This window comes from Protopterus annectens, chromosome 9.part0 (genome assembly GCF_019279795.1).
Source record: "Protopterus annectens isolate FY-2018-M chromosome 9.part0, PAN1.0, whole genome shotgun sequence".
Taxonomy (NCBI): domain Eukaryota; kingdom Metazoa; phylum Chordata; order Ceratodontiformes; family Protopteridae; genus Protopterus; species Protopterus annectens.
Window position 1 is genome coordinate 498,205,988 of NC_056743.1, and position 23,293 is coordinate 498,229,280.

Consider the following 23,293-nt stretch of genomic DNA (forward strand, 5'->3'; position numbering starts at 1 on the left):
ATGGCCCGGAGACTGGACTCCCAGGATTCTGGAGGTCCGGCTTTCAGGGCCATGAGGAGTGCCTTGGCCAAATCCTCTTCGCCATCTCTCCGGTTTTACCAGCACCTTCCCTGGGCGTGGAGACTGGGTCCTTGGTAGTTCCCCTGTCTAGGGCCAGCGGAGCCCCGAGGCCTGAGGTTACCCCAGTGGGGTTCCCCTCTTCCTGAGGGTTTTCGAGTCCTCTCAGAGGAACCCCCAAGGAAGAGATCGTGCAAGAGGAAGCACGTGGACTCCCCGAGTCTATCACATCGGACACGGATATGGATGATGCAGAGGGTCCCCTAAGTCGTCCTCGGATGATGTCTCCTTTGCAGACATCTTGGAGATCCTCAAACAACGAGGCGGCTGGATGTCCAAACCCCTCTGCGGACGAATCAGTGCTCCTCAAGGCCTTTGGGGCTCAGCCCTCCGCCTCCTGGGTGTCTCCGCCCTTCGACGAGCTTCTGGATTTAGTTTGTCGAAGGAACACCCGGATACTGTGGAACCAGTCCCTTCTCGTCCAAACAAATTCTTATCTGCTCCCCGGGAAGGAGTTCCTTACCAAAGGCGTGGCTGTAGATGCCATGGTGGTGGCATCTGCTACACAGCAGGACGTGGCAGAGGCTTCAACGTCCATCCATCCTCCTAATAAGGAGTCTAGGAGTATGGATAGGTGCGGAAGCGCACCCTGACTTCAGCGGCCTTTACCTTAAGGTCTCTGAATTATTTGGCGCATTTTACTAGGCTTCAGAGGATCTGGTCAAGGAGTTGTCAGACTCCTCTCGGGTAACCTACCTGAGCAGCTAGCCCAGTCCGTTAGCTCTCAGTTGGCTATCCTGACGCCAATTGCTAACTCGTCCATGAGGCTCATATCTTATGCGGCCGAAGGCGGGTAGAGCGGCAGGCACAGGCGTGGCTCTCGTGACAGGCCTGGCTCCGCTTGTGTCAGTTCGGAGGCCTTCAAGTCTTCCTTCGCCGACGCTCCCTTTGATGGGTCCTCATTGTTTGGACCCAAGGTGAAAGACACCCTTACCCGCTGTGAGCAAGAGGGAAACGTTATCTGCCGTAGGGGCCCGTTATTCCACTCCCTTTCGGCCTTACCCCAAGGCCAAAGGAGGAAAATGTGGTTCGAAATCTCGCAAGTTTTTCTCCCAACAGCAGGAAGATTCCCGTCCAGAGACAGAGGCGGGAAATTTTTCAGGGAGACGCCGTCCCAGAGGCGCAGAGGGCCCCGCAATTCTGGAGACCGCGAGTCCTTTCGTGGCTCTTCAGCCTCCCACGACATGAGGGATTGCCCGGCTGTGCTGCTCGGAGCCAGTCGGGTGTCGTTGCCAAGCACCTAAAAGCCTGGGAGTCAATCACTCAGGACAGATGGGTGCTTGGATAATTGCCGGAGGTTACATCATCCCATTCAAATACTCACCCCCTCCGTCCAAGAGAATCCCGGACCCACCACCCAGTCAAAGGGAAATAGCAGCCGCAGAAGCTTCAAAGCTGCTACAAAAAGGAGTCATCCAACCGGTCCCCACAGACCAAATCGGATTAGGAAATTACTCCAGGTTCTTTTAGTGCCAAAAGACAGGGGACCTGAGACCAATATTGGATCTCAGCAGACTGAACCTATCCGTCTGAAATCCAAATTCGAATGGTCACGTTGCAATCCATTCTCCCGTTGTTGGAGAAGGATGTTTGGATGTGCTCCATAGACCTCAAGGACGCCTATTATCACATACCGATACATCAGGCGTCCAGAAGGTATCTGCGCTTCAGCCTGGGAGCCAGTCATTACCAATTTTGTGCTCTGCCCTTTGGCCTCACCACAGCCCCAGGGTGTTCACCAAGTGTTTGGCAGTAGTGACGGCTCACCTGAGGAGCCTTGGATTCCAAGTGTTTCCCTATCTCGACGACTGGCTCCTGACTGCCACCACCAGGCATCTACTTATGGACAACCTCAAAGCCACCATCTCCTGGGTGTTTCCCTAGGGATTACATTCAATTGGTCAAAGTCTGTCTTGCTGCCCTCTCAGCGCATAAAGTTTATAGGAGCAGAGATAGACTCAAGATTGATGCGTGTCTTTCTTCCTGCCGAAAGGATCCGAACCTTACAGGGCCAAGTGCAAGCTCTGATCTCGAGATCCAAAGCCCCAGCCAGGATGGTCCTACAGGTTCTAGGCTCAATGTCTGCCACGGTACTTTTAGTTCCTCTAGCAAGGTTACACATGAGGATTCTTCAGTGGCTCTTATCAACTCAATGGACCTTTCAAGATCTCCCACTCAATCATCTCATCATGATTACGGAAATATGCAAAGGGACCTGCGCTGGTGCCTTCAGACATCCAACTTAGATCAGGGCAAACCCTTTGTTCTCCCCTCTGCAGCGGTTACCCTGACGACAGATGCCTCCCAGATAGGGTGGGGGCATTGTCTGGGCAGGCTAGTTCAGGGCTCCTGGCTTCCGGACGGCTCTTCTCCACATCAACGTGTTGGAGATGAGGGCTGTACCGATCCCTACAGGCCTTACACAAGTTCCTTCCTCAGGGTATCATCGCCATCCACACAGACAACATGTCGGTGGTTTGGTATCTGAACAAACAAGGAGGGACCAGATCGTATCCCCTTTGCAGAGAGGCCATGAGAGTGTGGGAATGGGCTGTAGCTACCAACCGCTTCTTGGTAGCGACCCACATCCCGGAAAGTCAAATGTATTGGCGGACAAATTAAGCAGGACAATTCTCTCTCCTCACGAATGGTCTCTAAACCGCACAGTAGCAGCCCAGGTTTTCAAGAGATGGGGGACGCCGTGCTGCGATCTATTTGCGACTCCACAAAACACCAAGTGCCAAAGATTCTTCTCCTTGATTCCACATCAGGAAGTACCGGCCATGGATGCTCTAGCTCAACCCTGGCCAACAGGGTTGCTTTATGCTTTTCCTCCAATCCCACTCCTTCCCAAAGTCATTCAAAAAGCTTCCCAGCTAAGGTCTTCAATGATTCTGATTGCCCCATACTGGCCTCGTCAGATATGGTTTCCTTACCTGAAAAGCATGCAGTGGACGATCCGTGGACCTTAGACCTGATCCCGGATTTGCTAATCCATCAGTCGGGACATTGGCATCAGTCTCTTCAATCTCTGAAATTGACAGCTTGGCTCCTCCACTTCCGACCTTAGTCAGAAGCCACACACTAGACCCGAAGTTGTTCACATTTTGTCTTCGCCCATAAACCCACCACTAACAAATTGTACCTCAGTAAGTGGAAGAGGTTTGCTATCTGGGCTCAACTCAAGGGCTTAGACCCTATCACTGCTCCTGTCCCAGAGGTTTTGAAATTCTTAACATCCCTATTTAATCAGGGATCTTCTGTCTCAACTATTAAAGTTCAACTAGCTGCTATTTCTAAATTCCATGAATCTACGGATCCTCCTTTGATGAGCAGCAGGCTATGCAAAACATTCATTAAAGGTGCGAGTCTGTTAAGACCACCAGTTTTTCATCCTGCACCTCCGTGGGATCTTGATTTAGTGCTTCGCATTAACATCTCCCCTTTGAACCGGCTGCTACATGCAATTAAAATATCTGTCATGGAAAACGGCATTCTTAGTGGCTATTACTTCAGCAAGAAGAGTCTCAGAGCTTCAAGCCCTGTCTATTAAACCACCATATCTGATTTTCCACAAAGATAGAGTATCTCTTAGGCCTAATCCATCCTTTGTCCCAAAGGTCTGCTCTAGTTTCTGTCTTCAACAATCCCTAGAACTACCAGTTTTCTTTCCAAAATTCTCTAATGAGGCAGAATACACTCTCCATAAATTGGATGTTCACAGGCAATTACGCTTCTATTTAGACAGGACCCAGCAACTTCGTAAGTCAGACCAGTTGTTCGTGTCCTTCTCAGATAATAAATTGGGCCAAACCATCACAAAAGCTACAATCTCAAAATGGATCAGAGATTGCATAACTCAGGCCTATTCTTCTTCAAATAAGCAACTCGCATCATCTATCAAAGCTCATTCTACCAGAGCTATGGCTACTTCTATAGCTTTTCATTCCAAGCTCGCTATTTCGAAATTTGTGCTGCGGCTACTTGGTCCAACCACACTTTCATTTCCCACTACAAATTGGATGTGGCATCTAAAGGACGAGCTTCATTTGGTTCCACGGTACTCAGGAGTGTTTTCCAGTGAGCCACCCAGGATTCAGGTGCTAGGACGCTGTCCCATCATTCAGAATGTAGGCGAGATAGGATCACATAACATCTTTAGTTATGTACTCACCATAACTTCAGATGTTTGGGATCCATCTCGCCTACATTCCTGATACCCACCCTCCTTCCCCCTACCTTGCAGATCAGAAGAGATAGAACGGTTTTGAGCTCCACTGTTTTTATCTTGTTTCATCTGACGATGTTATATAAGCAGGGTATGCATGTGTGCATGTATGCGGACAAACTAGATCTGGGGGACTGTTGGTGGTGCATCCTGGGATATAGTAAGCTCAGCCAATAAGAGACTTCGCTCTTTGGCATAAGCGTGCCGAGTCGGAGCCGAGGGATCGGCTCCGAACCCATCATTCAGAATGTAGGCGAGATGGATCCCAAACATCTGAAGTTATGGTGAGTACATAACTAAAAGTTTTGTTCTCCTGAGTGGTGTTAAGTTTGTGATAATTTTGGTAGGAGTAAATGTGTGTCTGCTGTTGGTTTTCTGGCCTTCTCTTAAAGGTTTAGTTCTATACAATAGTGCAAACTTTTGGTGTGTGTTTTCATTTGTTATTTGGATGTGGAGATTGTGGTTCGTATTAAGTGTTGCGACTCCAAAAAATTTATTTTGTGGTATAATTTCTATCTTAGTGTTGTTGGATGAGACTATAAACTCATCTTTACATTATGAGTGTGATACCACTTAACTTTTGCTCTCTTCTTCCTACAAGAACATTCATTCAACTCTGTTATCTACGACTTCTCCTTTGGTTGTTTGATAAGCAACACAACTGACCTGTCTATAAAACTAAAGGGATGAAAATATTTTCATTGCGTGCATCTTACTATCCAAATCCGTAATCAAAAGCTTCCAATTTTTTGTTTCATCTTCATCATCTTCCCACATATTCGTAATTACAACAACAGAGTCCTTTGTAATACATATTTGTAAGTACTTAGTGTTATGTCATGCCCACACGAGTATGGGTACTGCTGAACCAGTTCATGCATGGTTATATAATTTGCCAATATAACTTTTGTTGAATCTTCATTCATTTATTTCATAGTTCAAAAAGCTATGACTACTTAAAATCATCTCAAAAGGTTCTACAGCACCAAAATGTCCTTTTATGGACTTCTCAAGTAAAAAAAATAATAATTGCAAATACAGTATGGTAACCAGAATTAGCGTTTATATCATTGAATTTATTAATCCATTATTTTCTTTGCTAACAGTTCTAAATTTGAAGCAAATAAAAAGGGAATGAGGACATCACTGCCTGGTTCCTTAGTTCAAACACATTATCATAGAGAAGCCTTCCTGTCTTATTGTTTGCCTCCAGTCCTTCATATATCCTCCTTATTAACCTTATTTTTCTATCAGGACATGCAAATGCTACCATTGCCTTACTCATAAAGTCCCAACTGACTCTGAAAACTTTTTAATCAAGACTGGCAGTTGAAGTGCTGTCTTAAATCACATGTCCCTTTGGATCATTTGTTCTATTAATGTCAGATGTTCATCTCCTCTCCACAAAACTGCTTATCAGTCAGTTGTGGTGATATTGTAGTCATTCTGTTGCATAGTACAGATGTAAATACTTTTCATAGGTAGGTACTAGGCTATTGGCCCTAAGGCCTATATAAGCCTAGCCAAAGTGTACCCTGGCTTTTGCCACCCAGGAAAATTATTTTCCTGTGCCCCTGTCTAGCAAAACCACAGAAGTGATCCTTGGGGTGAATTTCCCATCTTCATCCAATCATCGAGATTGTTCTTGAAGAGTGCTGATGAGGAGTTATATTTGATAGGTAGTTTGTTCCAGAGTATGGGAAGTCTCTAGGACAGGACTCTATCCCTCCAACATGTTCTGTTTATTGTGGTGACAAGTTTTAGGTCCCTAGAGCGTGTAGCTCAGAGGGATTGGGATTTCTTTAAGTGGAGCATGTCCAACAGCTCTGGGTTTGACGTAGCTTTGTATGTTAGGTAGAGATCATCTCTGAGTAGGCGATGTGCGACGGAGTAAAGCTGGAGTTTTTTGAGATGGTCTAAATAGGGCATCTGTTGGAGGCTGGTAATTCACTTTGTGAGGTATTTCTGGGGCCTTTCCAGTTGTAGATGTCTTGTGAGGTACATACCAAAAGTGACGTTGTACTCTATAATGGGTCTAATGAGTGATGAGTAGAGGGGAGCAATGACCTCTCTTTTCCTGGATGAGAAACCTTTTGTGATAAGGTGTGCCATGTAGAAGGATTTCCTGACTACTGTAGCGATGTGATTATCAAAGGAGAGACTACTGTCCACCTGTGTCCCAAGGTCTCAACACACTTTCGGTCATTGTCACATTTTCACATTTTCAGTCTTGTTTTAAAAATTGACATGGGTCTATATGACTCCAGAGTTTAAGGGTATGCCCTGTTTGGGCAATTTTCACGTCATCTTTCTTCTAGGGTCTGTATCACTTTATTGAACATTTTCTTCCTTGAGCACCTAATCGTCGTAAACTATCCATCAAAATCCCTATTTAGCGAAACTCCTAAATATCGACTAACATCTTATCAAACTCTCTTTAGCTGGCCAACCTTAGAAAAACATAACTTGTGATGTAACTTGCTAAACAGTGAAATACATACATTGTAAAATGTGCATAACCTAAAAAAAAACTTAATTTAATGTAAATTTATTTACTTTTAACTTGAAAACTGCACAATAATTTATACACTACATATACTTTCTATACAAGAAAAAACATTTCTTTGCAGGGGGCTCTGCCCCCCCTGCACTCCCCCTTCCCCCGCAAATTAAGTATACCAGCTCTGAGATTGCAATACATTGAGGTAATGGGTAGATCACGGCCAGACAGCATATCAATCACTCAACGTTTTTTTAAGTTGGCCAACTAAACACTTCAATAAAATCTTATTTGATGTTTAGGTATTTCGCTAAATAGGGACTTTTGGTAGGGTTTAACAATTTGTTGTTCAATGAAGAAAACGTTCACTAAAATGATATAAACCTCTTTCTTCTAAGATGCTGGTACTCGCCCCTCCCTTTTTAAAGTATAGTTAAACCTAGCCTTCCAGATCTTTGTCACTTTCTTCCTTCCTAAATTCCAAATTTCTTTAGGAATACTATCTGTTCTTGGAGACTTCCTTGTTGATTGTTGTGATTCTTGGCTGTTAATTGTTGAGCGTCTATAACCATGGCATAACTAAACCTTCTATAAATATTTCCATCTATCCCTATGCGTGGTTTCCACATTTTTCTCCTTTATATACATTTTCATAACATTTTTGAAGTATATCTAATACATCTATAGGATCTCAGGTTATTTTAATTTCTCCAGGCTTTTTAAATTGGGCTACAGTTCTTTTTTCCTTGTTTCCCAAGTTGTGCTGAAAGTTTTTATATTCTTGAGTAGCAACATTTTTAAACTCCTGCATATTTTCCAAATACTCCTTTATTGCCTTTAGCACTCTGCAGCTACTCCTCTTGTCGAGTCATAGATGAGCATAAGGCTAGCTGCCCTTGCAGGCCATTTTAAGCCTATCTAATTTTCCCATTATTTAACATTTGTTAACTAGGAAAGTCCGACTTGGAACGCAGCCAATTTTCAGCGGAGGCCTGGGGAGAAATGCTCCAGACGCATGTGTTTGTAATGTGGGAGGAAACCCACATGAACGCAGGAAGACTCTGCACAGAAAGCACTCCAGCTGAGAATTGAGAATCGAACTGGAGAACGTCTTGCTGTGAGGCGACAACACTACCACTGTACCGTCCAGTTGACCTATCCTGTTTGGTGTTTGGCTGTACCTATCCCTTGGTCAATTATATATTAACCTAGTTAGAATAACCAGGATTATACCATCTATAACTGGGGGACCCATGCATGGGATAACGCATGTCATAGTTGTTTCCTTTGATTAGAACAGGGGGCAGTCCTGGAATACATTTTCTGATACTCATCCATAGATCCAAGTTGGACTCTTGGTATGGTTAGGGATGAACTTTGTTTTACATGGATGGGGAGTATGTTCTTGCTTTGGCAAGATATGCTTCTCCATCCAAACCATTCTGATGTTGATGTTGCAGAAGTGGTTTTGATCTTAGAACAAATATTTGATGCCATTTCACTTGCAGATGTGCAGTAGGTTCATCCGTATTGCATCAGAGGATGCCTTATGTAACAGACATTGGTCATCTGTTAGCAGTCTGTAGAATACAGAGCATAGTTAAAGGGCTTTGAGCTGGTCCATCTAGGACTTCTTAACAGGATACAAGGCCCGAACAATACTCTGTGGGCATTCCAGTTGCTGCATGCATCTTGACAGAGGTATACTGAAAGAGACATTATACTCATGGCTGGCCTAATGAGGGCTAAGCAAAAGGAGGCAGTGACCTCTCTAGATCTAGACACAATCCCTTTTGTTTATATGTTGCTCAGTATAGAACTTGAGACTTCTTTGTGTTAGGTTTGTACTTTGAGATTCCCCTTCTAATGCAACACTGTCCATTCCTTAATTCCTGCTACTGCTTTTTCATATTTTCCTCTAGTTCTGCCATGTTTTCTTCCTCTAAAAAATTCCTCCATGCTCCATAGTAGTAGGTGATATTAGGTAGAATATTACTCAGTAAATGTCAGCATAATCTTCCTCCATTCCAGAGTTACCATTTATTGCCCCCCCCCCCCCAATCATAATTGGAGCATTCTCTCTATCAGTATTATTGCCATTTTCCTTTGTCCCTAATATGCTGCAAATGTCTCCTTGAAATCCTTTTTTGTCAGTCACATGCTCCTTTCTGCTTGCATTTATTTCTGGTGACAATGCAGTTTGTTCTCTATACATTTCAGTGTAGTTCAGTACTCTATTTGCCTTTTTTTATGCTTGTAGTGTTGTTTGCATTCCATAATAATATTAGCAAAGTAGCTATTCTGATAAAAAAAAAAAAAAAGCTTGTTGTTCTGAGTTGCATACAGCAATTTTTTTGGATATGCGCTTCCATCTTGCAGCTTACATGCGCATATTAATGATTGGCAGGTTAGTCTTGTGCGTAGTTGCTTCTTGTCATCTTTGTTTGAACCCATGGCACATTTTCCCAGGGTTTTTAGTTTAACAAAAACACTCACGAAACAACACTAAATACATTTTCAAAAAGAAAATTCCCTGTTTAACTCGCAGTAAATATAGACTCTCCAGAAAGGAAGTGCTAATGTGCGTGTTAGAGCCTGTGCTCCTACTCGCATAATAGCTATCTTTTGCTCATCATTCTCACTGCTGCAGTAGCATTTTGGCTAAATGGGTTGTGTATTGCACAGTACACAGTAAAACAGCCATCTACACAGAGCTCTGTCTCCCTTTCACACTTTTACTCTGACCGCTGATTGGACAGGCCAGAGAAGGAAAAGCAACAGTCAGAGTGAAGAAATCTTCAGTATTTTCTTGTTGTCTTGAGAGGAAGCAGCTCTTAACATTCTAAATGAGCAGCAAAAGTGCACTGGCTACATGTAAACTATTGTGTACCACTGGAATAATGCTTCTGTATGCATTCAATATACTTTTTCATTCACCCTCTCCATCAGCTTAGGATCACAACATCATATTAATTTCTTGTCTGCCTTGCCTTGTTATGGCAAAGCCTGAATATAGTAAAACCTAGAAAATGTGCTTATTTTTAATATTGCTAATGTTATACAGCAGCCTTTGATAACCTCTTCCACCTCACTTTTAAAATACTTCTGACTGTATATTATGCTGAACTTTAAGTACTTTACAATATAACATGGTGTTTGCATCAGGAAACCTTTATTCAAATATTAATAAAAACTGTTTTTACAGTTATTTTGGCCCATTCAGTGTCCTAATCAATCATGACAGTGAGGTTGATGCTTTGCAGGTCTCCCAGTAGTTGAACACTATCAACAAATTTCTAGCTTTTTTTGGACACTTTGGAGAACCACTACTCACATGTCTAAACTGTATGAGTGTGATTGCTATTATACAGTTTGTCTGATTTAATAATTTCACTTTCTTGCCAGTCCTCTTCCTGAAAGTCCAGCGCAAGTCTCTTGAATCTCTAGCTATTGTACTTACTTTTTTTTTTTTTTTGGTCACACAAGCATTCTCTTTGAAACAGTGAGAGCAATTTCACTTTTACTGTCTCTGATGATGGAGAAGCAGAGTGCCTTTCTGCTGGATGGCTCACTGTTTGTTGCCTAAGCTTTATATCCACATTGTAGCCTGTCTTGTATCCAAAAATGCCTTTCATCCTTCAAGGTCAAATATTTTGAAGATAGTTGGACATAACAGCTTGACTTTCAAAAAAACAGCCTCTTGACATTCCCTTATTGCAAAGGCATGTTTTCTCTTCTGCATGGTGTACAGCAAACCATTTTCTACAAATACTCTAGTGTCTATTAATACTTGACCCCCCCCCTTTTGTCAGAAGCATCTGTTTCTGGTGGTGTGATAGTATCTTTACTAACTTGGGTCTCTGTTGCTTTCTGAGGTTCATATTCAGAGCACATGCATGGTGTGCCCGGTCTGTTAACAGTTCCTGCTTTGGAGCTCCTGTCAAATTGCTCATTTATTTTTCTTAAATCAATGTTGTTTATGCCTTGCAGTTTCAAATTGTATAGCAATAAAGCCCTAGTTTTGTCTGCATGTTGTATCTTCTAACTGTACAACTTTTGAAGCAGCTTTTTTAAGAAGTTTCATGTTCAGCCATACTTTGTCAAGTCATTCTGATTGTTGCAGTTTTATTAGATCGTTTAAATAGCTACGTAAAGCTTCTTTTTTCCTCTACACTTCTGTTTGACTTTAAGTGAGATACCGGAGGATTGGGTATTTTAAACACTTAAGTGCCATTTGATTTATTTTTTCTTCTAATTTACTAGACGCCATCTTCTGCACTAAAGTTGAAACTTAAATGCTTTTTGGTGAACACCTGAAAGGTTCTCCCCAACTTTTCCTTTTCTTGTTGATTTTCGATTGCTTTCTCCAGATTTCATCTTTGCTGGTATCCAAGCAGTGGAGATACCAGCCCAGTAACTGAATTTTACCAAAATGTATAACTTTTACTTGCTTTCTAATTTCTGATGTTTCAAAATACAGAAAACTTGTTTGTTGCAGGACAAGCATGTAATGATATAGTGATACGATTTTTGCCATCTAGATGGATGCAAAATAACACTGTTGCTTAAAAATGCATTTAAAATGCCCAACATGTAATATATGAACAAAAAGAAAAGACATATAAGGAAATGTGACTTTCTATTGTATTAGGATTAAAACTGCTTTATTGCAGTTGTGTATTTATTTTGTGTGTGTGTGTGTGTGTGTGTGTGTGTGTGTGTGTGTGTGTGTGTGTGGTTCTTGTTTTTCAGATTCATCTTTGTTCAGCAGTTCTCGATCATGTGATTTGTAGTTTTATTATTAATACATTCTGTTGTGATCTTCTGTTTTAAGCTTGCTACCATTTAGTGTACTCACCTTGTTAAGTTGGCATGTAAGGTAAGAGACCAAGTCAGCATTTTTTTCTAGCTGTGCCCGATTTGTTAAGAATGCATTTCACAGCAGCAGAACCAATGCAGAATTCTTGTATGTGAAGTTGTTCTATCTCGCAGTTCATTCTTACTGATGGGTTCGGAGCCGATCCCTCTGCTCCGAGTCGGCCTACCATAAAGCTTGAGGTTTTCAAATAGCTCGAGGCCAAGTCCCTATCCCACGATACACCTAGAGTTACCTCAGATCTAGTTTGCCGCTGCAATAGATCGGAGGTTCTTGCTAGCTCAGGCCAGTAAAAACCTTACTTTTCTCTATATTTAAAATAGTGTTGATATTTTTGCTAAAAATTAGATGGATAGTTAAGCTCATACAGCTCTCTCTAGTTTCCTTTTCCCCCGTGTGCCTTTTTTTCTTAGCTTAAAGTTTGGCCTTGTTTTTTCTTAGGCCTATTTACATTTCTCAGTACAAATTTGTTTAAACAGTGACTTTCTGTCACTTTTTCTCTCAGAAATAGATGGCATTTATTATTGTGTTTAGGTAGTGACCTTTTGTTACAGGTTAGAATTTAGACAAGGTTAGTTTTTTGTGAATTAGCAGCTATCTTTATTTCTGTAGTCTGCTTAATATAAATACTTGTGTGTGTTTTAATATTGTGTGCTTTGAGATAGTGTTTTCTGTCACAAATCTTTATATATACACCTGTATTTGGATAAATATTTGTGTGTGCGACTTTAGCCTTTTTTTAAGGGCTTTTTGGACAGTAGTTTGTTTGATACTGTGTTTGGTAAGTTATGGCTGACCAAAATAAACATCCTAAGTCAGGATTTAAAAAGTGCCCCAAATGTGGCCAAAAAATGTCTTTCGCTGAGTCATGTCAACTGTGTCTATTGTTTAGGAGCATTATACTTACAAGACAGCTGCTCCACATGCCATTCCTTTTCTTCTTGGGTTCTCCAAGAGAGAAAGAGGAAACTTGTTGATAGGGGTTTATTGAAAACCTTCTTTCCAGGAGGCTTTGAGTGACCAGGATGGATCTAGTAAGTCCTCAAAAGTCTTCCAAGAATTCCATGGAATCAAAAAAAATCAAAACATCTGACATCGGCTCCACAGTTCAGAAGCCAACTGTCTTATCTTTTCGGAGCAGGTCCCGGTTTTGGAACCGGTATCTGAAATTCCAAAATCTCCATTACTTCAGTCGGTACCATCATCGATCCATTCATCTTGGCCTTCTGTTGGCCTTTCCAATTTGGATGTAGATCGTGTGGTGCAAAAGCTTTTACAGGCACCGGCCTTTGTCCGACCCAGGCGGCTTTGGAACCGAAGACCCTTATGCCAGCTACAACTCTTCTTCCTCCGAGCCATACTTGTCCTTTGGAGCCGGAGGAGTTGGACTTGTTGATTGTGGAGCCTTCGAAGCGGACACCTGCTCCAGTGTCTTTGGCTCCATTCACTCTGACGTCCTTGGTGCTGATCGAGGACTCTAGGAGCAGACACTCTCTGGTCGGGTCCGGGGAGGATAGTCAAACTGACTTGTCTGTTCCGACTCTGCCTCTTGGGGCTTTGGCTCGAATGAGCTCTGCTCCTACCTTGGGCTCAAAGCCCGATGTGCCGGGGGTATCGACAGTTTCATCGGATCTGTCGGTCCCTTCGCATCGGAGCAGGAGTGCCTTCGAAGCCGTGAGGAGAGTTATGTCTCCTTAGACATCCTCAACCTCAAGTCCGGCTTCTTCATCCCCTAAAGCACTTGTCTACTTCTGCTTCACAGATCCTGGCAAAGTGCAGAGACCCAGGGCCTCAGGAAGCCCCATTGGGTGGCCCATGCTCTTGCGAGATCTCACCAGATGCTCCCACTGATGTGGTTCCCAGGAAGAGAGTTTGTAAGAGGAAACTTCTAGACTATCCTCAGGAGTCTCTAACATCTGATACTGACTTGGATGAATCAGAAGGGTCCCCATGGTCCCCCTCTGAAGATCTCCTTTGCAGAGATGCTTGAAATCCTTAGGCAGAGGGGTGACTGGCAGTCCACAAACCCTACTGAGAACTAGTCCGATGTCCTTCAAGGATGCATCTGCAGTCCTTACAAATGGGTTGTCCTGTCGTCAGGCAGCCCTTCGGTCGGCCGGATTCCAAAGTCTGGGTCTGGCCTCTGCTGGTGTCGAACTTCACCCGACGTCATAGCTGCAGTTCTTCGGGTATAAAGGCATCAGCCGACGCCATTTTCCTCAGTCTTTCTTGCCGCGTGGCACCCGAAGCAGAAGCTGTTCGCAAGTGCCGGTCGGTCAGAACCAGAGATTACTACTACCGAATACTTCTACTACTACCGAAGACTTCTAAAAAGCTAAGTACCCCGTTGGGGACTCTTTCTTGCCTCAGCCGATGTCAGAAAAAAGTGAATAACTGTTTAACTTGTGGGAAACAAATACCTTATAAGGATTTCCACTCTTACTGCTTACCTTGTTTAGGCCCAGACCATGACGTAGCAGCTTGTCTAGCCTGTGCTTCTTTTAACCGACCAACGCTTAGACGTCGGTCGGAATTTGCTGAGGAGTTTTTCGGCTCTGATTTTGCTTACATTATGCCGTCGGATCCTCCGACTACGCAAATATCTAAAAAGCGCAAGGAAAAGGACCGACACTCGCGGTCCGCGGTTTCGGCCGAAACCGCGGTTAAGCCAACCGCGAGTGTCTCTGTTTCGGCTGAAACAGAGCTCGCGGTTCTTCCTTCAGCCGAAAACTTACCTCCTACCGAGGCCTCATCCAACCTGGTGGAATCGGCTTCTGAGATCCCACCTGCTCTTGCAGGTTCCCAGGAATTATCTGATACTTTCCCCTTGGATATTTCAACCCCTGCACGTGGAGCTGCTAGGCCACCTGCAACCATGTCGATTAAGGCCTTTGCCAGGGCTAAAGCAGCTAAATCTACTAAATCTGTGCCTGCTAAGACCCCCTCTCACAGGCCTAGCTCTAGTTCACAAATGCTTAGTCTAGCAGAGGATCTCATTTCTTTGATCCGGGGATCCCAACCTCACCCAGACAGGGCCTCTCACCCACCTCCAGAGAAGAGGCCTAGAGCAGAGCCCCCTGAGCCAGTTTCTACAGATGACTCCTCTGATGATTCAGATAATACAAACCCTCCAGAGGGCCCTTTCTCCCCTTATGAAGACTCTGATGCTGAAGAGTCCATTCCTTCTGCCTCTCCGCCTGAGGAATTTTCCTTTGGGGAAACCTTGCATGCTATGAGGGAACAATTTCAGTGGCAGGGCCAGGATTTTTCAGACTCTAGAAAAAGGCTTAGAACCTTTCTGCATTTACCACAGCATAGGCCTTTAGCCATCCCTCCAGTTCTTTCTGTTGTGGATGATGCATTTAATGATGCTTGTACTGCTCCTGATTCACTACCTCCGGCCCCTGCTAAGCCCGATAGGTACTACAGGGTCCCGGACACACATTATCATTTGTATAAGGCTCCTTTTGCAGACCCCGAAACTATCTCCCAGGGACCTAAGGCTGTAGCAGCTACCTCTGCCAAAACCCCCTCCCCTCTGAAAGGGAATCCAGGTCCTTAGAGAGATGGGGTAAAAACGTTTACACTTCTGCTACTCTTTCAGCTAGGGCCTTGAACTGTCAATTCCACATGATCCAGTGTCAAGAATTTATGTTAGACCAGTTAACTAAAAAGCTGTCCTCGGATGAATCCTTAGACAAAAAATCTGTTCAGGAAATGGTACATAACATTCAGCAGGTCAGTAATCATTCCTTAAAATGCGGCTATGATGCACTGGAGGCTTCCTTTAGATCAGCCATGACTGGCGCAGTGATCAGAAGACCTGCATGGTTAAAAGAGCAGGCCTTACCAGACCATGTCAAATCAAAGCTACTAGATGCTCCCATGGACAAGATCAATTTGTTTGGCTCTCCTGCACAACAGGTGCTGAAGAAGATGGAAGAGAAGGCAAAATCTGTCCAGACAGTGAAAGATTTCTTACAGGTCCAACCTCCAAGATTTAGCAGGAATTGGCCCTCCAAGAATTGGTCCTTTCCAGACACCTCCAGAGCTCAGAGAGGCAGGAATAGGCGCTCAAGAGGCAGAGGTCAATCCAGAGGTGCCTACAGGGGATGCCAGTGGCAGGCTAACAACCAGCGAGGTACAGCCACAGATACAGCCACCACCACTACTACAGGACAATCACAGTGACTTGGCTTTGGCACCGCCTACCAGGGAACAACTAGAAGCACCCTTAGGCGGGAAGCTAGCCTTATTTTCAGTAAACTGGCATTACATCACAGGAGACAAGTGGATTTTGCAGACAATAGACCAAGGTTACAGGTTTCACTTCCATACTCTACCAAGGAAGAGAGGAATGCCAAACCTACCTCCAAATCAAAAGGCAGAAGCTCTAAAACAAATAACTCACTTACTAAGGATGAGAGCTGTAGAAAAGGTACCATCTATGGAGCAAGGACAGGGATTTTACTCCAGGCTCTTCCTGGTACCAAGAAAAGAAAACAAATGGAGACCTTTTCTCGACCTGTCCGCTTTAAACACATTCCTCATTGTTCCAAAATTCAAAATGCTGACCCTACAGCAGCTTCTTCCCATGTTGGGCAAGGAGTCTTGGCTGGTAACTCTAGATCTCAAGGAGGCATACCTGCACGTCCCCATACGACCAAATTGCAGAAGATACCTCAGATTTCTTTCAGGATCAGAGCATTATCAATTCTCAGCATTGCCCTTTGGCTTATCTACTGTGCCCAGAGTGTTCACGAAATGCCTGGCATCAGTAATTGCTCATTACAGGCTTCAGGGAATCCAAATCTACCCTTACTGGACGACTGCCTGTTACAAGCGGACAACAAAAAACAAGCTAACAGAAGACTTGAAAAGGGTCATTTATCTACTGCAAGCCCTGGGATACACAGTCAATATAAAAAAGTCAAGGCTGATACCATCCCAAAGGATAACCTTTTTGGGTGCAGAGCTGGACACATCAAAACAAATGGCATTCCTAACAGTAGAAAAACAGGAGCAACTCCCTCTCTACTTCTTGGCATTAACAAAGCAGAACCAGCTAACAGCAAGAAAAGTCCTGCAAGCCTTGGGTTTCATGGCATCCTGCATAATATTGGTTCCACATGCCAGACTGCATATGAGAAAGTTACAGTGGTACCTAAGGAATTTATGGTCTCAGCACAAGCACAGCCTAGAAACCCAAATTCCAATAATCCCATGCCTGAAACAAGAATTCCAATGGTGGACTCAGGCCTGTCAATCAAACAAAGGACTGCCCTTCCACAGCACTCAACCAAGCCAGACCATCACAACGGACGCCTCAGACCTCGGTTGGGGGGCGCACATGCTGGACAAGTGCATACAAGGCTTATGGACTCAAGACCAGCTGCACCTACACATAAATCAAAAGGAAATGCTGGCAGTAAAACTGGCAATTCAGACATTCAGACCATTTCTCCGACAAGGTCATCTGTTGATAAGGACAGACAGCACCACAGTTATGTGGTACATCAACAAACAGGGAGGCACACATTCGTACCCTCTATGCCGGATGGCAATGGACCTCTGGAATGTGGCCCTGAGCTTCAACATTCAGTTACAAGCAATTTTTGTGCCAGGAAAAGAAAACATTCTAGCAGACATACTAAGCAGGACTACCACGGATGCCCACGAATGGATGCTGCATCCGGACATCTTCAAAACCATTACAAGAAAGTGGGGACTACCAGAAATAGACTTATTTGCATCCCCACGCAATCACCAACTGAAGAAATTCTGCACAAGGACGTACCACCCACTTGCTTGGAAAGTGGACTCCCTATCTTTCAGTTGGAAAAACCTGACAGCATATGCATTCCCACCACTTCCTTTGATGCACAAGGTACTATTGAAAATCAAAGAGGACTGTCCAAGGATCATCCTGATGGCTCCAGACTGGCCAAGGCAACATTGGTACCCATTACTGAGGAGCATGTCTCGGGAACAAATATGGACTCTACCTCTAGTTCCCTTACTGTTAACACAGAACAACTACAACACCCTGCATCCAAACCTGAAAACACTGCAGCTGTCTGCCTGGAACATTGCATAAGACCAAATAACCCAAATTTATCCCAAAGGGTTAAAGACATTATCTTGGAGGCTCGCAGACCCTCAATAAGAAAAAAATATTCAGCAAAATGGAAAATATATCACATTTGGAGTACTGCAAAGAGAGAAAATGTGTCACTGGTAAACATAGCCAACATCCTGGAATACTTGGCAGAGCTCTTCCACAACGGCCTGTCCTATTCTTCCATTAAGATTCATGCATCAGCTATTTCAGCAGAATACAACTTGGATCCTCCAGTCTTCTCACATCCTCTGCTCAGGCAGTTTCTGAGAGGAATTAAAAATGTAAAACCACCTAGGAAACCACCATTGCCAGCATGGGACTTTAACTTTGTGCTAGAAAAGTTGACACTCCCTCCTTTCGAACCAGCAGCAACAGCAGACTTACAATACTTATCATGGAAAACTGCTTTCCTGCTTGCAATCACTTCAGCAAGAAGGGTATCTGAGCTACAGGCATTAATGGCAGTACAGCCCTTCCTGATCTTCCATCAAGATAGTGTCCATGAGAACAAATCCTACTTTTATGCCAAAGGTAAGTCTCCAGGGTATCTTTAAATCAAGCTATCCATATACCTACATTCTTCCCCAACCCACAGAACAGGGGAGAAAGACTGTTGCATACCTTGGATGTACATAGACAACTACGCTACTGCCTGGACAGAACCAAGGGCAATAGAAAAACTGACAAGCTACTGGTAGCATATGCAACAGGAATGGAAGGAAAAGCAATTTCAAAACAGACAATCTCTAAGTGGATAGGAAATTGCATTAGATTTTGTTACTCCTACCATGGGAAGAAAACTCCAGAAAACATCAGACCTCGCTCTACAAGGGCAACAGCCACTACCACAGCTTTTCTACGAGGAGTGACTACCAAAGACATTTTAGAGGCTGCTACTTGGAGCTCCGTGCATACATTTGCCAAGCATTATAATTTACCTTTATACTCCAGATCCCGAGCAGGTTTTGCCACTGCTGTTTTGCACGGGATCTTAACTACACCATAATCTTATTTCTCCTCCTCCCCCAGTTTGGCTATGGTATTCTACCCATTTGTAAGGACTGCAGATGCATCCTTGAAGGACATAGTACAGTTTTGTACCTACCATAAATGTAGATGTCCGATAGGCATGCATCTGCAGTCAGGATTACCCACCCTCCTTCCCCTCTGTGGTACTCCTAGGGTATTTGCCCATCTTGTAGCTAGCTGGGGGAATCTATTATGGTGTATTTGTTTGTATATATGTACATACATGCTTATTTTTTGTTTGCTCTCTACTATTTGGAACCATTTGCATTATCCAAATTTAGCATTCCTAGAGGGCACCTGGCATCTGGGGCAAGAAACACTGAGGAAAATGGCGTCTGCTGATGCCTTTATACCCGAAGAACTGCAGCTATGACGTCGGGTGAAGTGCGACACCAGCCGAGGCCAGACCCAGACTTTGGAATCCGGCCGACCGAAGGGCTGCCTGACGACAGGACAACCCATTTGTAAGGACTGCAGATGCATGCCTATCGGACATCTACATTTATGGTAGGTACAAAACTGTACTTTCTGTTGAAGGCTTTCGGGTCTCAGCCCTCCACCTCTTAGGTGTCTCCACCCTTCGATGAGCTTATGCAGCTAGTCTCACGAAGGGTGTGGGAGTCTCCGGACACCATGGAGCCTATCCCTAGGAGGCTTAATAAGTTCATATCTGCTCCCCAAGATAAATCCTTTTTGACCAAAGGTGTGCCAGTTGATGCCATGGTGGTGGTGGCGGCAGCCACCAAAAAGGAAGTGTTAGAAACTTCCACTTCTATCCATCCTCCTTACAGAGACTCCAGGGTCATGGATCGATATGGGAAGCGCATGTTTAGTTCAGCAACTTTTGCACTCCGCTTAACTACTTAACCTGTTTCACAAGACTACAAAAAGATCCCCTTAAAGTGCTAGGAGATGCTCTTCAGGGTACAGTAGCTGCAGGAGCTACAGACAAAGTTACCTCCCAGCTTTCTACTCTCAACTCTGTTGTTAACTCTTCCGTGCGCCTCATTTCATATGCAGCTGATGGAATGTGCAGGGCAGCGGGTACAGGAGTTGCTCTAAGGAGACACTCCTGGATGTGCTTGTGTTCCTTTGCAGAGCTCTTCAAGTCATCCTTTGTGAATACCCCTTTTGATGGCTCGTCCCTTTTTGGGCCCAAAGTTAAGGAAACTTTGACCAGGTGTGAGCAAGAGGGAAAGACTCTGTCTGCCGTCGGAGTCCGTTTTTCCACCCCTACCAGACCCTACCCCAAGGGTCAAAGGGGAGGGAAAATGTGGTTCCTAAAAGCCCAAGGAGCCTTTCAGGACACACTTGATGAACCCCCCTCCAGGGGCATAGGAGGGAGCAATAATGGAAGATGCCACTCTCGTGGCAGAGGGGGTCCACAAAACCAGTCGGGGGTTGCTTATCTTTGTACCCAGACACCTGGCTCAAAATAACAAATGACAACAGGATACTTCTTTCCATTCGCCACAACGCCTCCACCGACAAGAAAAATCCCGGACGTTCCACTCAGTTACAGTGAACAAGCAACAGTAGAGATCCAAACGTTGCTAAGAAAGAGTCCTCCAACCAGTCCCAGCAGACCAGACAGGATCCGGAACTAACTTAAGGTTCTTTTTAGTTCCAATAAAGGCAGGGGACTGGAGACCTATATTGGACCGCAACAGACTAAACAGATTTGTCTAGAAAGAGAAGTTTTGGATGATCACACTTCAGTCGATACTTCCCTTTTTAGGGAAAGACAATTGGATGTACTCTATAGATCTCCAGGATTCGTACTGCCACACAAAAATGGCCAGACCATCCAGGGATCATCTGCGCTTCCGGCTGGGAGCCAATCATTACCAGTTTCGAGCCCTGCCCTTTGGTCTCACTACAGCCCCCAGTGTGTTCACCAAATGTATGGCAGTGGTCATGCCTCACTTGAGACGTTTAGGATTCCAGGTGTTTCCGTACCTCGACGATTGGCTCCCCACCGCCACCACCAGGCATCAACTCATTCAAGCCAGGGACTCCACTCTGCAGCCAGCTGGGCATTACAGTAAACTCAAAAGTCTGCCTTGTTGCCATCACAACATACCGTTTTTTGGGAGAAGAACTGGACACCACCACCATTTTCCATGCTGACAGTCTCACTTCGAACAAAACTCTCCTTTTTGCCTAAGGTTTGCACTGAAACTAATCTTAACCAAATTATTGATTTGCCAGTTTTCTTCCCCAATCACTCCAACAATCTAGAATACATGCTGCATAAACTTGATGTTCAGACCGCTCAGATTCTACTTGGACAGAACAAAAGATTTTAGGAAATCGGAACAGCTTTTTGTTTTCCTTCTCAGACTTCAGGAATGGTATGCCAGTGGCTAAAACAACTCTGTCCAAATGGTTATCTGATTGTATCACATTTGTTTATTCAGTTGACAATATGCCTTTGCAACATAAAATGAAAGCTCACTCAACTAGAGCAGTTTTTACATCTGCTTTTTCTGCTAGACTTCGCATTGATAACATTTGTGCAGCAGCCACTTGGTCAAGACCTCATACCTTTATCACTCATTACATAGTTGACAGGGCCTACTTTTAGATCCACTGTCCTGAAAAATATACTCCCGTGAGCCACCCGAGATAGATGGTGTTTGGGACGCTACCCATCAGTAAGAATGAACGTCGAGATAGAACAACTTCACCTAAAGAAGTTATGTGCTTACCATAACGTTCTATGCGAGTTGTTAGTCTTGCCTTCTTTCTTGCGTCCCTACCCACCCTCTCCTAGGTTTTCAGAAGACAGAGATGCTAGATCCTTCCTGGTCACTCAACCCTTCTATACTTTCTCTTATGGAGTTATAGAATAACTTGTGGTATTGTTATGGAGTTATAGAGTGACTTATGGTATTATACGCAGCAAACAAGATCTGAGGTAACTCTAGGTGCATCATGGGATAGGGACTTGGTCTTGAGCTATTTGAAAACCTGTAGCTTTGTAGTAGGCCGACATGGAGCCGTGAGATCAGCTCCGAACCCATCAGTAAGAATGAAGGCAAGATGAACAACTCACATGGAACATTTTTGTAAGTACATAACAACTTTGTTCTTGGCTTTGACAGGTTTTGTTTTGGTTATTTATGAAGTCTAATGAATGTCAACATGTTCCTGTGGGGGATGTAGGGTTGTTGTCTGGTACTATTTCCAAGAGATTTAATGATGTGCTGATGTCTAGTTTGGTTGTATTTGACTACATCCTTATATATCCTTTTATGAAGCCTGCGTCTAGATTTTGAAGCATCTCTTGTAACTGAAACATGATATTTTCTACATATAACATTAAAATGATTGTTTTATTCTTGTTTTACAGATGGTACAAATTGAAGTCCAAGCCTGGTAAAAAGGAAAAAGAAAGGGGTCAAGTTGAAGTAGACATTCAGTTCAAGAGGAACAACATGACTGCAAGTTTATTTGATCTCTCCATGAAGGAGAAGTCCCGTTCCCCCTTTGGGAAGCTAAAGGATAAAATAAAAGGGAAGCACAAAGATGGCCTCCCAGACACTGCCTCTGCCATTGTTCCAAGTTCAGGTCAAGTAATGACTGACAGTGATGAGGAGCACACAGAAACAGTAAATAAAAAAAAGAAACCCAAGATTAAGTCTTTGTTTTCCAAACCTAATCTAAAGAAGAATTCTCTTTCTCAGTCCATGTCAGTTTTGCCAACAAGTCAACCACTGTCATCTGTTCCAGAAAAGAATTCATCTAAGACTGGCAGTAATTCATCAAGTTTGAATGAGGAGCCATCATCTCCTGCCATGCAAAGTAAGTTGACCACTGACTTAATTGTGCTAAGAAGCGAGTCTAGGACATCTCAGTAATGTGCCTGTTGTAAACTGTATTGCTCACTGGAGAATGGGGATGGGTTTGAAGAAAAGTCACTGTCTAGTTCTGGAGTGGCAGACTTACAACGTTTGAGGTGTTGGGAGAATACTTTCTGTGTTAGCGTACGTTCTGTTAAGCAGTGCGGCTATGCTACATGATAAGTAGTTACATATGGTAGCCAAGCTTTCATCCTAGAAAGGTAGATGGTGCATTCTGCTGACCTGCATCATCCAGTGTTGGAATGTGTCAGTAGAGTATGGTCAGCTTGGAAGATGAACACTCTTATCATTCCAATGGTTGGGAATGTTCCTGTATGCATTTGTCATTTTTGATGATTCCCACTGTATTTCTAAAGATTTAGAATTACCAAGATCATTATGCTGACTCCCTTTTCATCTAGCCAGAGTTGGTTCTCCCTTTTAATGGAATTGGCAAAGGGCACTTACCGCAAGTTTCCTCACAGACTGGACCTGCTCACACAGCATCAGGGGTGAAACCCCATCATAATGCAATTGCACATAACCTAGATTATTCTGTTTTGATACCTTTTAGGCT

The 23,293-nt window shown here is 43.8% G+C and overlaps 1 protein-coding gene across 1 annotated transcript in view; it reads left to right on the forward strand.

Moving 5' to 3' along the window:
- Positions 1-23,293, forward strand: part of RAB11FIP1 (RAB11 family interacting protein 1) — a 334,061-nt gene that overhangs the window by 83,290 nt on the left and 227,478 nt on the right. The window contains exon 2 of the mRNA XM_044083048.1: positions 22,227-22,678. Coding sequence (XP_043938983.1) covers positions 22,227-22,678 — 452 coding nt within the window. The remainder of the gene's footprint in view (positions 1-22,226; positions 22,679-23,293) is intronic.